The sequence below is a fragment of the Aythya ferina genome, assembly GCF_964211825.1.
Source record: "Aythya ferina genome assembly, chromosome: 1".
Taxonomy (NCBI): Eukaryota; Metazoa; Chordata; class Aves; order Anseriformes; family Anatidae; genus Aythya; species Aythya ferina.
The window spans coordinates 1,918,212-1,934,963 of record NC_140296.1 but is presented as its reverse complement, the minus strand read 5'-3'; the positions used below and the strand labels follow the sequence as shown (position 1 = coordinate 1,934,963).

Genomic DNA, 16,752 nt, shown 5'->3' with positions numbered 1-16,752 from the left:
CCCGGTGGCTGCGGGAGGCGGTGGCGCGGCCCCGGCGGCCCCGGGAGCACGGAGCGGGCATGAGCGGAGCGGGGACAGGTGACAGGGGGACACGGGGGGACATGGGGGACGGGGGGGGTGTGGGGGGCATGGGGGACATGGGGGGGACACGGGAGAGTCGGAGGGATGGGGATAGGAGGGTCCGCACGCAGCCGGGTTGGGGAGCGGGGCGCAGCTGGGGAAGGGGAAAGGGAGAGAAAGTGACCCAAATTGGGGGCTGGGGGGGGAAAGGGGGGGAAGGAAGGGGAAGGGAAGGGGAAGGGAAAGGGAAGGGAAGGGAAGGGAAGGGAAGGGAAGGGAAGGGAAGGGAAGGGAAGGGAAGGGAAGGGAAGGGAAGGGAAGGGAAGGGAAGGGAAGGGAAGGGAAGGGAAGGGAAGGGAAGGAAAAAGAGAAAAAAGGAAGGAAAGGGGGAAAGAAAAGAAAAAGAAAATGAGAAAGAAAAAGAAAAAAAATAAAGAAAATGAGAAAAAAAAAGAGAAAAGGAAAGAAAATGAGAAAAAAAAAAAAAGAGAGAAAAGGAAAGAAAATGAGGAAAAAAAAGAGAAAAGGAAAGAAAATGAGAAAAAAAAAGAGAAAAGGAAAGAAAATGAGAAAAAAAAAAAAAGAGAAAAGGAAAGAAAATGAGAAAAAAAAAAAGAGAAAAGGAAAGAAAATGAGAAAAAAAAAAAGAGAAAAGGAAAGAAAATGAGAAAAAAAAAAAGAGAAAAGGAAAGAAAATGAGAAAAAAAAAAGAGAAAAGGAAAGAAAATGAGAAAAAAAAAAGAGAAAAGGAAAGAAAATGAGAAAGAAAAAGAAAAAGAAAGAAAATGAGAAAAAAGAGAAAAAGAAAAAAGAAAGAAAATGAGAAAAAAGAGAAAAAGAAAAAAGAAAGAAAATGAGAAAAAAAGAGAAAAAGAAAAAAGAAAAAGAAAAAAGAGAAAAAAGAAAGAAAAATAGAAAAAGTAGAAAAAAGAAAAGAAAGGAAAGGAAAAGAAAAGAAAAAAAAAAAGGAAAGAAAAGGAAAGAAAAGGAAAATGGGAAAATAGGAAAATAAAAATAGGAAAAGAAAAAAGGAAAAGGAATGAAGAAAAGAAAAAAGAGAGAAAAATTGACCCAAAGCCAGGGCGGTTCGGCTCGGTTTGACTCAGCTCGGTTTGGTTTGTCTCGGCTCGGTTCAAGGGGTTCGGGGTGAGCTGGGGGCACGCCCCCCGAGCCCAGCTTTTGGGGCAGCTCCTGTTGGTGCTCCGCACCCCCTCTGCTGTAGGATTTCTGCGCTCCCCCCTCTCCTTCCTGCACTTTTTTTTTGGGATGCTCACTCCGGCATCACCCAGACCCTCACCTTCCACCCCACGATGCCCTTTGGGAACCCCTAACCCCAAAACCACCGTCCTGCCCCGGTGCTGGGGGGCAGTTTTTGGGGTGAACGTCTCCTTTCTCTTTCTGTTCCGGTTTCCTTATCGTGCCCCGCACACCGGGCTGCCTTCCTGTGCCTCCCCCAGCGGTGGGACCGTGACCCCAATGCAGGGCTCGTGACTTCCGAAAGTTGGTTGCTTCATCACAGCCGGGCACACTCCTGAGTTCCTCTTCCTCATTCGTGTGCCTGCAGAGGGAACCCCATCCTTCAGCCCGAGAGAGGGGGACACCCCAAATTTGTCCCCCTTTCACGCTGAGCATCCCCCATTGGGGAGCGAACGAGCCACGGGGCAAACCCCCTTTTACACCCACGAGGCAGCCCGTGTGTAGGATTTCCCCCTGTCCTCCTGTAGGGTTTTGTGTAGGTTCGGTGCTGCTTTGGCCCCGTAACAACCACCGGTGCTGTGGGCGAGCCTGATAATCGCTTCCCCCCTGGTTATCTCCCGCTGGGTTTTGCCAGGGGTTACTGCACGTCTGGGTGATTCCCTGAGTTGGGGCAGAAGGAAATTTCCCCCCGACCCACGAGAAATGCCTGACCTGGTAGCTTTAATTACACACGAGTGGCTGTGCTGCTCATTCCCTAAATAATAACCCCCAGCTTCGGCTAACCGGGTCCGTCCTCCCCGCAGGAGGGGTCGGTACCGCCCGGGGAGCAGAGGGACATCGAGTCAGTCATTTTTAAGTCATTATTAAGTCATTTAATATTTTATCCAAATTCTCCCCTTTTCATCTTGGGTCAAGTTATTACTTAAAAAAAAATAAATCTAGTAAACCAAAACTCCCCAAAGCCCTTTTCCAGGGGCCAGGAGGGGAAACTGAGGCACGGGACCATGGTGAGGGCTTTTGGCTCCTTTCCTCACTGGAGGAGAAAGGAGCCAAAAGGAGCCACATGGATAGGGCAGATGAAAACCACACCGCTCAGCAGGGCTCCGATTTCACCCAGTCCCATCTCACCCCTCCCGACCCCACAGGCTCGGCAGTGTCCGTGCAATCTGCCTGTTTTTTTGGCTGCGGAGGATTTTGACCTCGGTCCCAGAGGAGAGCGAGTGACACCGGGTTGTTCCCTTCCCAGCCTCTCGAGCAGGTCCCGGTATGGAGCAGGGGTTTTGACGAGTCCCTTAAATGCAGAAAAAACACCCACTCGCTCTCCTCGGGGCCATCGGAGCCGTCAGGAGCAATGGGGAGGCTGCAAAATGAGGCTAAAAGCTGGATTTGGCGATTCTGCCAGTGCCACTGGGGTGACCTTGGTGCGTGCGCTCCTGCTGCCCCATAGGGACGCTTCCATGTCCCCTGCCCAGCCGTGGAGGATCCTATTACAGGGGATTTTGGGGATGTGGGCATCAGAAGGATTTTTCCAGCTCGGTTCCTTCGAGGTGTCACGGCCAGGGCTGCCCCTGGTGCCACCGTGCCCCGGGCAGCCGCGGGTTTTGGCACCGTCCCTCGCCTCAGCCGGGGATGCGACGGGGGCAAGGGGCTGGATGGCAGACACTAAAGGGTTTGTTTCAGGGATTCCGGGCAAAATCGAGGAGAAAAAAAAAGAAAGAAAAGGAAAAAAAAATCGTATTTGCAAAAAGGATGAGGAGGGGGAGCGTGCCTGCGAGGACAAGGCTGCTTTGTGAGCAGGGCTTTGTGTCTGGGTGCCCTGCTGGAGCCAGCCACAGAGCCCTGCTTGCTGGTTTTCCCAAAAATGAGGATGTGCGTGTTGGCACATTGGGGAAAGTGGCTTACAGCAGTGGTGGCTGCAGGTCTGCGAGGCTCAGGACACTAAACCACATCCCCAAGCATCACGTCCAACCTTTCAGGAGCAGGACACCTCTGGGTCGGGGCAGCGTTTGTGCACAAGGACATGTCCACGCCATCCCACATGAGGTGGTGCAGGGTTAGAGCTGGGTAGAGCCAATATTTGGTCTTTTTTTGTCTGCTCTCACTTAAAATCCTGATGGGATTTGGTCGGGACACATCCCTGGTGCTCGGTTTGAAGGCAGCTTCACCAAAACTCATTTTATGCAGCAGCTCCACACTGGGCTCGTCCCGTGGCCCCGTTCCCCCGCCGCAGGGTGCAACCTCAGCCCTTTGTTTCACTGGAGGTCGGGGCAGCTCATTTGACGGGAAATGAGGCAAATCCATTTTAATTGGATTCCTGGCTGGCGGGCCGGCCAAGCGATCGTGTGTCGGCGGGGCCGTGGGCTGTACAAAGGGGCCCTTGTGCCTCCTGGCACAGCCAGGGCCGGACCCCGTATGTCTGCAGAGGCTCTTTCTGGTCCTTGTTTCTCTCCTCAGCTGCTCGGTGCCAGGCAAAAACCAACCTCGTGCAAGCATGGGCAGACCTGGTGGTGGTGGTGGTGGTGGTGGTGCTGGAGGAGCAGCTTTTAGGGCCAGAAAGCAGGCCCAGCGAGATGCCCACCATCAGCATCACAAGCAAAACCCATGGCATTAAAAACCCCGTGGCATTATAAACCCATCGTCATCAACAACAAAGCAACTTTGTCCTCCAAAGCCCAGGCAGGGCCAGTCCAGAAGGTGCTGAGGACCTCTGCAGCCAGGGCCCTGCCAGTCGCAGGGGCTGCTCACTGAGGAGCACAGTTCCCTTTTATTTTTTGCCCTTTCCACCTGTGTTTTGGTAGGACCTACTTCTCATGATCTCAGCCAACTCACTCGTGTGGATGTCTGAGCACAGCCGGGGCGTTATTGCTGCTCTGTATCACAGGAGACCAAATTTCTGCGTGACCCTGCTGGGAAGGGAGGCTCAGGGCATGACCTGGGCTGCCTGGGGCTCGCTGCTGACAAGGAGCAATTTTGGTTTCCCCCTCCAGCTGCAAGAGGAGGATAACCAGAACCCCCTTTATCAGCTCAGCCCCCAGTCCTCCCTGCTCGGGGCTCTCTCTTGCATCCACACCCAACGCGCTGAGGGGGATGCGATGGCACCAGGCACGCGCTGCCACCTCCCACGTCCTTGTCACTTGTGCTAATGAGCCATGTCCGTGGGTCACTTTCGGATGGATAAAGCCAAAAGTTGCTGGCAACGTGGGTGGGAGGCGAGAGGAAAGGTGCAAATGTGGCAATGAAAAAAAAAAAAATGGCATGTGCATGTCACAGCACCACCACGCTGGGGTTTCCTTGCTTGCTTCACCTTCCCCTGGGGACTTCTCACCCCGTCGTGTCCTCACAAGCTCTTTTTTCCCCCCCAGGGTGATGGCCAACCTTACAACTCCAGCCTGGACCCGAGTCCTCAACAGCTCCTCGGGGCCGGGCGGCGTGGAGGACACCTACAAGTGCATCTTTGATGAGGACTTCAAGTATGTCCTGCTGCCCGTCTCCTACGGCATTGTGTGCGTGGTGGGGCTCTTCCTCAACCTGCTGGCCCTCTACGGCTTCATCTTTAGGATCAAGACCTGGAACGCCTCCACCACCTACATGTTCAACCTGGCCGTGTCCGACACGCTCTACGTGGTCTCCCTGCCCCTCCTGGTGTACTACTATGCCATGGGGGACAACTGGCCCTTCGGCGTGGGCTTGTGTAAGATAGTCCGCTTCTTGTTTTACACCAACCTCTACTGCAGCATCCTCTTCCTCCTCTGCATCAGCATCCATCGATTCCTGGGCATCTGCTTCCCTCTCAAGTCGCTGCGGTGGGGCCACGTCCGCTACGCCCGGCGGGTTTCGGTCGTCGTCTGGGTGGTGACGGTGGTGTGCCAGTCCCCCGTGCTCTTCTTCGTCACCACCAGCGTGAGGAGGGACACCATCACCTGCCACGACACCTCCAGCAAGGACCTCTTTGGCCAGTTTGTCATTTACAGCTCGGTGATGCTGGTGCTCCTCTTCTGCATCCCCTTCCTCATCATCATCGTCTGCTACTGCCTGATGGCCCGGCGGCTCCTGCAGCCCACGTGGGGCATCTCCCGGCTGTCCCGATCCAAAAAGAAGTCGGTCAAGATGATAATCATCGTCTTGGTGGTCTTCATCGTTTGCTTTCTCCCTTTCCACGTCACCCGTACCCTGTACTACTCCTTCCGGAGCTGGGACTTGAGCTGCCAGACCCTGAACGCCATAAATTTAGCCTACAAGGTGACGCGGCCCCTGGCCAGCACCAACAGCTGCTTGGATCCCATTTTGTATTTCTTAGCGGGACAGAGGTTTATGAAGTTCGCAGGCCACAAAATGCCGGGGAAGCCTCAAAACGAGATGGCCCTGGGAATCGTGCCCAACAGTCCCCTGGGAACCAGCAATGACACGGACACCATAGCCAAGGGCGTGAAGTCCTAGATCTGTCCCGACACGGCGCGATGGCCACCAGGTTTGTCCCACGTGTGACGGGAGATGAGGATGCTCCAGGGCCCGTGGCTTTTGGGGTTTGCACCCACCTCGGCGTGGTCTGCGATAAACGCGCTCCTATGCACGTCGGCGTTTTGGGGAGTGTTTTTTTTCGGGAAGGTGCTGCTGAGGTTGTACGGACAGAGCCCGTGCTTTGTGCCTCTTCGTCACTGAGTGGCACCTCTCCGACTGTGAGGCTGGGTGACCTTCTGTCACGGTCACAACATCTGCTGAAAAGTCACGCCGTGGATATCTTGGATCGTGTTCCCGAGCAGAAACATGTGCAAAAGGTCCCCTAAAGAAACGTCTGCCTCCCTCCAGCTTCCCTGGCCTGTAATTAGCAGGCGTTTATCAGGCTTGCCGTGCCTTGGCAAGGGAAGAAAGGCTTTGGGGCGCCGAGGAGCGTCAGCTGTGGTTTTGATAAACAGGTCGATAAAAATGGCAAGTGCAATTACCGCCCGCAGCGGGGACGGGACTCCCCCAGCTTTGCATCCCTGGAGAAACGCTTCCCATTAATTGGGGTGCTGGTGCTCCATTTAACTGGGGTTACTGGTGCCAGCAAGCGGGTCCCCTGGAGGGTCTCCAGTGGGGTCAACTTCCTACCAGAGACCTGCTGGTGCTTCCCAAAAACATACACCTTTGAAAAACCTACAGGGACTCACTGATTTGGGCTGCTGCCTTTAATTATCACCTCCAGATCCTTAAAAGTTAGGGGGAGCTCCTCATGGCTTGCTTTTAGCCCTCTTATAGGGTCTCGTGTTTCCAGCAAAGCAGTGAAAGATGTTGCCCAGCCCCTTGGCTAAGTGCTGCCACGTCCCCATTGCTGCTCCCTGTGATCCCAGTAATCCCAGTTCCCCTCTGGAGCCACTCGGCCCATCCCTTACTGACAGCGTTGTCTTTCCCTGGGAAATTCGGGAATAAACCCTGGAAATTCAGGAATAATTCGGGTGCTAAGACCTGTGTCCAGGATCTATGCCAATAAACGTGGTGCTGAGCTTAACCCTAGTCCTGTCTGAACCCCAAAATTAGGCCAGTTCAAAGAAAGCAGGCACAAAGCACTTCCCCAGGAGGTCCACGTGGTCTTCCTCCCTAATTGCTAGGTTGGGGAGTCGGGAGCCCAGGCCCGTGGTTTCTGTGCCCAGCTTTGCCACGAGGATGCTGATTCCTCACCCCAAAAAATGAAAAGAGCTGGCCGAGTCCCATTTAGTAACGCAGCCCTGGCTCTATTTTAGGGTTAAGCAAACACTTCGGGTCCCAGTTTAGGGCAGTTCCTCCGAGCTTTTCGTAGCTTCTCCTGTCCCTCCTTCCCATAAATTGGCTTGGGGGAGATAGAGACGTGCCACGACACAACTGGCCGGGTTCAACTGGGGTGACTGGGACCGTTCGGGGCTAACTGGGACGTTCCTGTGGTCCCGGCTCGGTGGAGTCGTGGTCCCCTGGAGGGCTCCTGTCCTGACCAGCAATGCCACGGCCCCAGGAGGCGAGGGAGGGGACTGTCTCAGTCCCGAGCACCATCAGCAAAGAAAACCAGGGCATTTGTAGGGTGATTCATCTCATCCCTGAGCGAGCTTTTAAGGAGGGGTTGGGTTCAGGCAGGCGTTGCACCGTGGCAGGACTTTTTTTTCCCCGAGGAGAGCCGGGAGCCTGGCTTCACGGGGAGGGTTGCAGGGGGGTCACCGAGGCGAGACAAATCACGGGGAGAAGTGAACTCGACCGAAACGCCGAGCAGGTACAAACGTTTCTCCAGGCCAGGTCTTGCCTGGCCTCCCGCCGTTGCCAAAAAAGCAGCGTGAACGCCAAGTTGCGTGCTCTGAATCACTCAAGAAAATGGGCTCCAAGTTCAGCCCTGCGGCCCTCGGTGAGCCCACCTTGGCTTCAGACCATCGCTTTGGGGTCCCTCCGTGGTCCTCGTCCTGCTCTGTTCTGCTGGAGAGCAGTCGGAGGGGTCCCAACTGGAAACTTAAATATATATATATATATAATTTTTGTTTGTTTGTCGAGGCACTAACTTATACTAAAAAGCAAAAAAAAAAAAAAAAAAGTGGGTTTTGTGACAATAACTGTACATTTTTATTTTTGTAACATGCCAGACATCTCAGATTTCTTAGAGTAAATAAATTTATTTCTACAACGAGCTCTCTTCTGCCGTCTCCTCCGATGTGTACCGTTAAGCACATCCCTACAGGTGACCCAAGTGTCCCTTTGGACCTCCAAAGCCACCAAGGAGGCTTCAGCCCTGTCCCTAACCCAGCCCAGGGGGGATCCTGCAACGATCTACAGGGGATCCAGTGCTGCCCCATAACTGCAACAGGCTGACCCCAAACCTCAGATTTATCCCCCCAAAGGTCTGGCAAGGGGTCGGGTGGGGTAGGAAATGCCCTGCAAGAGCCCACTGCTCCTGTGGTCTATGTGCCAAAAAAAAAAAAACACAAAAATTTCTCTTTGAACCTCGACCCCAACTGATGTCCCTTGAGGTCAACGCTGTCCTGGGCCCAATACAACCAGTTCTGGCAAAAAAAGCAGGGGCAGAGAGAGATATAGGGGCACTGCAGGGCTTTATAGGGGCCAAAAAAGCCCTGTTTTTTGTAGCATGGACAGCTGGACTTTTTGGTTGTGTCACACATCTCCCCGGGCTTGGCGGGTAGCTTTTCCTAGGCTGCTCCTGTTGGAGACCAGATGTTGCTGGATTAAGGCCATGATGAGTGTCTAGGTAATTAGCTTCCCATCCCCATAAAGTTCGTTCTGCTTCACCCAGCAACATCGCGGGGCCACCAACAGCTCGTGCTGGAACGAAACGTCCCGTTCTCAGAGGCTTCTCATTTTCCTCTCCAGAAACCAAAAAAGAGGGGTTTCCAGTGCCTAACCACAGTCCCCATGAAAAAAAACAACACATATTTTATTTATCTGCTGCTTGCTTCCCAGCCTGGCCCTGGCTGTGCCTCTCCCTGCCAACACAACGAGGCTCCTAGGACAGTCGCCGCATTTGATGCATTTATTATAAATAAATAAATTTATTACCAAAGCACCTCGAAATCTGCCTTGCGATAATCCGAATGGTTTGAATCCCTTCGTTCTCATCCCGAGGCCGATTTCTCCAGCCTCGAGATTAATTTTGTGCCTTTTTGCTGCACGTGGTGCCCCCGCGGTGTCTCTGAGATGCAACCACAGGGAAAAATAATAATAATAATAAAAAATAAGCCCTCCTGGTTTTCAGCCCGGGTTTTGGAGTCCCACCCGAGGGTGAATGCCATGAGGATGAAGGGCTTGCACGTGAACAGCTTTCACTCGTGGGCTTTCCAGCATCACACCCAGGCTTTTCCTGCCGTAATTTCTCTGCAGCTCCTGCCAGCACTGACTCATGCGAGTCGCCAAACCCAGGAATGAGAATTAAGCAAGAATCACAGCCCCGGATGGGGAGCACAGAGGCTGCGGAGTGACTTCAGAGGAACAAAAAGAAACCCCAAACCCTCACTTTTTCAAAATGCCTCCTGGCAAGGGGAGCAGGAAGAGAAAGTGAAGAGCCCTGCCAAACCAAGAGCCCCACCGCGTGGCATGGGTGGGAACGGGGCTTTTGGGGGGCTCTGCTGGCCCTTCCCAATATTTTTGGGGAAGCAGAGTAGGGCTGTGCCTTGCTGTGAGCTGCTTGGCACGTCCTCTTGTTTCAGGGAGCCCTGGATCGTGTAACTTCTGGTTTTCCTCTCCAAGGCTGGCTTTTTCTAAGGGACAAGTCTGGTCGTCTCCCCTCCGAATCGTTTCTGAACCCGTCAGCCGATTCAACAGAGGAACAAATCCCCGGTGGTTTTCTGCTCCTACAAGTTTAATTTAACGAAAAAGAAAAAGAAAAAAAAAAAAAAAAGAAAAAAAAAAGGAAGGAGAAAGAGCCAAAGGAGCCCTCACCCAGCTCAACCTTTATATTAGACATCAAAGAATCCACACCCACAGCCCTGATGCCTGCGGTGGCTTGGGACGGCGCTCGTCGTGCCATCGGGGAAGGGTGGTGCATGGGGTCCCAAAGGCGACCAGGGGACCCGCAGTGGGTTGAGACCAATAGGGGGAGATTCCCAAACTCATCGTTAGCGCGGAAATTCCCCGAAACCCAAAGCACCGTTTTCTTTGGGGAAAAAAAAATAAAAAAATAAAAAAAAAATAAACAACAACAAACAAACTGGTGGTGTCTGAAATAACAGCCGGCTTTGTCGGGAGTTTATTTTAAGGTTCTCACAGGTTTAACTCCGGTATTTGCAGACACCCTGGCAAATAAATGGGAAGCCTGAAAGGCTCTCTTGAAATATCTTTATTTATTTATTATTTTTTATATATAAATACCTACAATTCTCCAAATCCTCCAGCAGTGCGATGAACCACAAGGTCTCAGCTCTCTGCCGGAGGATACAGGCTCAGAGCTGAACCAGCTCCTGCTTCTCAGCAAAGGACTTGCTGGACCAGCCCCTAAATCCCCCCAATTTACATCAATGTGCAGCTTTCATTTTTCTATAGCATTTTTTTTCCAGCTTTTTTGTCCATTTTTCTTCCCCCCTGAGAGAAAAGAGCAACCACCACCTCCTGAAACCCGAAACTTTTGCCCTGCCCCATTTGTCATTTTGGGATAAAACTGTCTTTTTTTCTCTCTCTCTCTTTTTTTTTTCTTCTTTTTTTTTTTTTTTTCTTTTTTTTTTTTTTCTCTTTTTTTTCTCCTTTTTTTTTTTTTTTTTTTTTTTTTTTTTTTTGAGCAAAATGCATTAAAAGCATTTTGCTTTTGCTGAGCATTCCTCCAGAATGAAGGGAGATCTCAGGACGTTTTCACACTAACACACCTGACAGTTTTTAGAGGTCAAGGAAAGGATGACGAAATAATGAGTGTAAAAATTAAAAAATAAAAAATTAAAAAATAGAGAGAAGAGGGAAGTTTGGGGCTCACACACGTGAATTCTCCGCACCTCAAACTTTCTGTAGTGCGGCATCCTGAAGGAAAGGAAAATAATTACTCTCCAAGCTCCCATGTAAAAAATGGGGAAAAGTGGAAATTAAATGGAAAAAAAGATCATCACCTCCCAGTCTATTTCCCCCTGTATCTACAGCTCTATGCCAGACATTCAGGGCCTGGTAAAATATGGATTAAGCCAGAAAAGAGGGGAAAAAAAGGAGGATTTTCCTACTGAAAGGGAGAGGCTGGGATGTGCATGTGGATGAGCGAAGCCTCCAACACCCGTATTTTCTTCCCTCCCCACCCTGCCGCATCCCACAACCTGCTTAAAACCCCAAAATCCCTTTTATTTCCCCCATCCCACCGAGGACGATGCGCTCGAGGATCCCTCGAGCAGCCCCTGCTGTCTGCTCTGGTCCCAAATCTGCCCCGGGAGGGTGGACTGGCTGCAGCCCTACAGCGGGGCAATAAAACCCTTTTATTGTTTTTTTTTAGGGGGTTTGGCTGACGGTACGAAAAAAATAAAAATAAATAAATAAATAAAAAGGTCAGAATAAATATCCCGGTGGTTTTTTAATTCTCGAGCCATTTTCCTCGCTGGGCAAAACCCTGCTGCAGCAGAGTCCTCTGCTGGCACCGTGGGGATGTGGCAGTGGGGAGCTGGGGGGCCACGAACCCACCCGGGGCACGAGGGGGTCCCCAAGGGGTTGGGGGATGCAAGGGGGGTGACAGAGCCCATGGGGCTGAGCGTGGCACCGTTTGCAGCAAATTTCGTGCTAATGATGGAGCCCAAATAAAGCCCAGCTGCCAGGATGGAGGTGCAGATCTTTTGGGATCTGCAGTGGGGACGAGCTCCGTGTGTCCCCATCGTGGATGGGGATTTGCTTCCACATCTGTGAGGAGCAGGTGGCAAATCAAAAGCAACCCAAAATGTTGTTTCCTCTCCATCCATGCTCAAGAAAGCCTGGCCGGCCAGCTGGGAGTTGTTAAATGACACAAACTGGCCCCAAAAAGCCTCCGCAGCTCAGCACGGTGCCCACGCTCCCACGTCTCCCCCTCCAGCATCCTCCCAGGATTAGCTCACAGGGCTGGGACTTAAAATTAATGGGGACAGCAGGGAGAGAGGCCCTGCTGTCACCACGCTGTCACCAACATCAGCTGCAAATTCCCCAAACCCACCCGGTGCCAGTCACAAACCCGCTCCAGGGCACCGCGGCCGCCAAAAATCCCTTGGGGGGTTGCCAAGGAAAACCCTAAAGCCCCACAGCAGCACCCCTCCCCCCCCTGCTGCCTCCCCATCTGCTCTTCGTTAGCAAACGAGCTGTGGGCTCCCAGCTGGGTGGTCTGGATTTGGGGACCCCCCCCCCTGCAGCTGGGGGTGATGAGCTGGGGTGGGGAGCGAGGACGATGCTTCCAGCACCGGGGGCTCAGCCCCAGATGGATTTATAGGGGCGATGCCGCGGCTCCAGCTCCAGCTTGTGGTCGATGCCCCGCTCTCCTGAACCTCATCCAGGCTTTCTGGGATCATTTCCTAGAAATTCATCAACCCCAGCAGGCAATGTTTCCCAGATGTTGCAAGCCATCGCTGCGTTTCGGGAGCAGTGCGGAGAGCAGTGCGTTGCTGCAAGCCCCTCTGGCACCAAATCTCCTTGTCCCGGGGTGTTAGGGACAGGGTCTGCACCCAAAGGTGCTCAGGCACTGGGACAGGACCCCAAGGGACATGGTCACAGAAGCACTTGGACAACGCTCAGATATAGGGTTTGGTTTTGGGTGGCCCTGTGTGGAGCCAGGAGTTGGACCCGGTGGTCCCTGAGGGTCCCTTCCAACTCGGGATATCCCGGGATCCCCTAAAAGTGCTGGAAAAAGGAATTTGCGGTGGCTGCTCTTCTTCCAGGTGGCCCGTAGGTGGAGGAAGAGAGCTTCACCCCTTTGGGTTCCCCAGCCCAGCAGGGCGGCTCAGAGGGGTACGGGGTTCTGGGGATCCCCATTTCTGCTTATGGGGTGCCAGGTTTGGGAGATTTAATCCCTGTCCACGCAAAGACGTTGGCCATGACCCACACAAAGCCCCAGCAGCCACAAGGCAAAGACCAGGAGCCCAAGCATCCCAGAGGTCCTGGGATAAGAAAACTCTGTGCAGGTTCCTGACAGCCCAGGACCCATTTTCTGCCCCGGGGTGATGGATCCCATAGGATTACTCCATCACCACCTTGACCCAGGTGGCCACGTCCACCCCATAAGTGGGCATCCCAAAACGGAGTTGTTTCGGGGACCTCGACCCCAAGCGATGCCAGTGATGGTGCCGATGAAATTTGGAAATTTGGGGCCCAGAGCTGGAGCTGGCTTGACCCCAAAGAATAGGCTCGGCCGGTGATGTGCAAGGAGGTTGAGTCGGGGTGGGCAAACACCCGAGGAGTAATGGGGCTGGATGGAGAGAAAGGGATCCCCAAATAGTGGCTGTGCTGCTCGGGGACCAAGGTTAGGGGCTGGAGATTGCCTGGGGGGAACAATTCAACTGCAGAGCAATGGGAAACATCATAAATTTTGGAGCTATTAAATTATTTTCTTTCCAATGGAGTTGTTTTTTTGGAAGCTCCTCTTCTCTTCTCTTCTCTTCTCTTCTCTTCTCTTCTCTTCTCTTCTCTTCTCTTCTCTTCTCTTCTCTTCTCTTCTCTTCTCTTCTCTTCTCTTCTCTTCTCTTCTCTTCTCTTCTCTTCTCTTCTCTTCTCTTCTCTTCTCTTCTCTTCTCTTCTCTTCTCTTCTCTTCTCTTCTCTTCTCTTCTCTTCTCTTCTCTTCTCTTCTCTTCTCTTCTCTTCTCTTCTCTCTCCTCAAGCAAACCAAAATAAGAAAGAGTTAAAGAGCCAGACAGAAACTATTTGCTCTGACCTCCCTGTGACCGGCATCATTTTTTTCCTCCCAAATTTTGGTTCAGCCACCCAGTCAAGAAATGCCTCCTGCCCCAGCCTGGCCTTCGGGCCGGCTCTGTGGGTTTCCTCTGGTCGCGAGTTAATGCCAGGATTGTGCAAGAGGCGGGCGCGCGCTCGATGCCGACCCTGCGTGGGAAGAAGAATCAATTAGAGGACTGTAAGAAACCCGATTTAGTAGGAAAAAAAAAAAAGAGAAAGCAAGAGAAAGACTTTGTTGCTTCACTACCCCGCCGATAAAGCATTCACGAAAGCAGGGCTTGAGGCCAGCCGTGAAAAATAAAGCAATCCTTTCCCAGGAAGAGCAAATGTTTGCGCTGCACGGCGCAGGCTGACCCCAGGTAATCTCGGGTTTTTAGCGACGTGCTTTAATAGCGCTGAAAAGGGCTGCTGCTGCATTTCTTTGTGTGCCAGAGCTGCAGCGGCCGTCACACCCATGCTCCCTCCCTTGGCAGTGACAATCTGGGGCTCGGAGGACTTTGAAAAGCCAAATAATTACGGGGGGATCTCCATCCCCCTTTGGGGCTCACCGGCTCTTAATTGTGGGTTTTGGTTTGTAGTGCCCCAAAATCTATCCTGCAAAATGCTTTTTTTTTTTGCATTCCTCTTCCCAAATGCAACCTCTTCCATGTCTGCCTGTTGGATGCAGTTTTTTCACCTTTCACAGCAATTTTCACCAGCTTTTTGCTCTGGCTGCTCTGGGAACCTTTTTGAATCAGCTCTTCGCATTACGTCCTAAATTCACTTCCCCTCCGCCTGCAAACATTTAATCCTTGAGCCCAGACATTTAATTTCAAGATGCATCCTCATTTCTCTGTAATTTCCCCTTTTGCAGCCAAACACTGCAGTAAAAACATTTTTTATTTTTTTTTTCCCTGCAAATACTTTGCAATCACTAAATGTCCTCCTGTGTATCTGCACTGATTGCTAACCACAGCCAGGCTCAGCCCGGGGCAGCTCAAACCCATCAGGAATTGCCCAAGCACGGTCAGTTGGCCATATGGATGTCCCTTCCAGGGATGGAGCACACATCTGGGGCTATTTTAGGAGGGATTTCAAGACCTGAAAGCTTTAAAGGCATTCTCAGATGTTGAGGATATCCGCAAGGGCAAGCCCACAGCATCTTGCAGCAAACCCATGGACACGCTCTACCTCTGGCTATCAAGGAGGGGGAGGAAATCATCAAAAAGCAAAAGCTGTTGCAGAAAATGTATTTATTTTTTTTCCAGGTATATCGTGATCCTGGCCACTCCCAGCCAAGGGGATCTCACCACCATCAGCATCACCCCAGGGCAATGCTGGAGGAGGCAGCAAAGCCTGGCTGAGCTGGGGCTCCACCAAAAACCTCGCCTCTAACCCTAACAGAGAGAAAGACCCGGGACTGGGGGGAAACAAAGGGGGCTTCAAAGCATTTCCACGGGCATTCCTAGCGTGGGGCTTAGGTTTTTTCCAGGGGAGACGACGTGGTGGCCCTGCGTGGTGATGATGGTGCCCTGTGGCCGTGCTCCTCCAGGAACGACGTCCCCGACCGCCGCTCCAGCCAGCAGCCTCCGGGCAGGCAGTGACTGTCCCGACACGTAGCCCTGGCCTAATTAGTCGGAGAGGAATATTTGTTCTGGCTTTGCCCGGAGCGGCTGGCCGCGGGCCAGGCTGTTAAATTCCCAGCCTGAACCCTGGAGGCTCGGGGCAGGCTTTTGGAGCACAACAAACGCCTTGCCCTGACCCCGTCCGTCACCGCTTGGCTGCTCCGAGCCCGGCGGCAGCACCGGGAGCTTGTGCCCGGGGTTGCTGCAGGAGAAAAGAGCAAGGCTAAGGAGAAACATCCTCAAATTCTGGCAGGCCAGGACTTACAAATTTTGGCTAGATCCAGGACTTACGAAGGTTGGCTTAGCTTTGCACCGCTAAGCCAAGTTAAAGTCCTTTTTTTCCCCAAAAATATCCCAGGCACTGGCTCTTGCATCACCCCAAAAACCCTCCTCTAGGTGCAAAAAATATTAGGGGAAGCTGCAGGCATCCCTGGAGCAGAGCCAGCCCTGTTCTTCCAGGGTGAATGGTGGGCTATGGATGGGGATGGCTCCATCCTCCCCTAAATATCCCTCCCTGCCACCAGCCCATCCCCTCGCCGTTGCTCTCTTTGGCCTGAGGTTTTGGGTGCAAGCCAGAGAGAAAGCAAAAATGGAAATCCCCCAGGGCATGAGGGGAAGGAGGATGAAATGGGGAGGTTTTCAGATCTGGTGGCAGTGTCGAGCTGGCTGCGGACCAGGCGGCTTGGGCAGCCACGAGGACACCAAGGCCAGGGCAGGATGACCTCGTGGGCCACGTCTCACCAGGCTCTGCTCCTCAGATGGGGTTATTGAAGCTGGAGAGGTGGAAAAGTGACGGGCCTGAGGTCCTAGGATTGCCCGTGGAGCTGGAGAAGCTGCAGGGTTTTATCACAGGGGGGTTCTCTGGTGGGAGCATCTCGGAGCTGCTCCCATTCCTCCCGGTCTGAGCAAAAGGACCCATGGGCTCAGAGCGATTCATCCCAGAGAAATTCACTTCCACGTGCTCACAAGCATCACAGTTTCTTAGAAAAGCCACTATTAGGACTCCGCGAAATCAAACATGACTCCGTTTGGGAATGACTCCGTGAAATCAAACATGACTCCCTTTGGGAATGCAAGGGTTTCTTATAAATACTCCGTCATTAGGTTCTTTCTACTTATTCTATTTATTTCTATTTATTCTTCGAATCCCAGGGTTATCCTGCATTTTCTAGACATCCCCACAGGGGCCAGAATGCCAAAACCTTGAGAACCAGCACTTCCCAGTCTGCAAAGTGGGACCAGGGCACATCCTCCCCATCCCCTTCCCCTTATTTTTTTGTGCCAGGACAGCTCTGCTTTCTGCTGGAGGATCCCTCCATGGGGCAGTGCAAAAGGACAAATATTTGGCTTTTCATACTTTTTTTTTGTGTGTGTGTGCATGCAATATTTCCAAGGCACCACCGCCGATCGTGGGAGATCGCTGTAATTCAGAGGTAGGCAGCAGAGCTCTGCATAATCGGCCTCGTTCCCAAATACTTAGATGTTGCTGGTTGATACACTTCGTGGCATTAAGAGCTCCTTTGGAAGCAAGCCTCAGCGCTGGGAGAATGGATAAGCTACACAAAATCCTTCCTGAGC

General features: G+C 52.3%; 1 protein-coding gene across 1 annotated transcript; it reads left to right on the top strand.

The window, feature by feature from the left end:
• Nucleotides 1–7,876, top strand: P2RY2 (purinergic receptor P2Y2). The gene is made up of 2 exons (XM_084506907.1): nt 1–78; nt 4,620–7,876. Exon 2 carries the CDS (start codon nt 4,624–4,626, stop codon nt 5,692–5,694), a length of 1,071 nt encoding a protein of 356 aa, XP_084363033.1. The 5' UTR covers nt 1–78; nt 4,620–4,623; the 3' UTR covers nt 5,695–7,876.
• Nucleotides 7,877–16,752: the final 8,876 nt, after the last annotated feature.

Bases quoted from the DNA above. Each gene is read 5' to 3' on its own strand.
- P2RY2 (XM_084506907.1), top strand. From the start codon at position 4,624: ATGGCCAACCTTACAACTCCAGCCTGGACCCGAGTCCTCAACAGCTCC.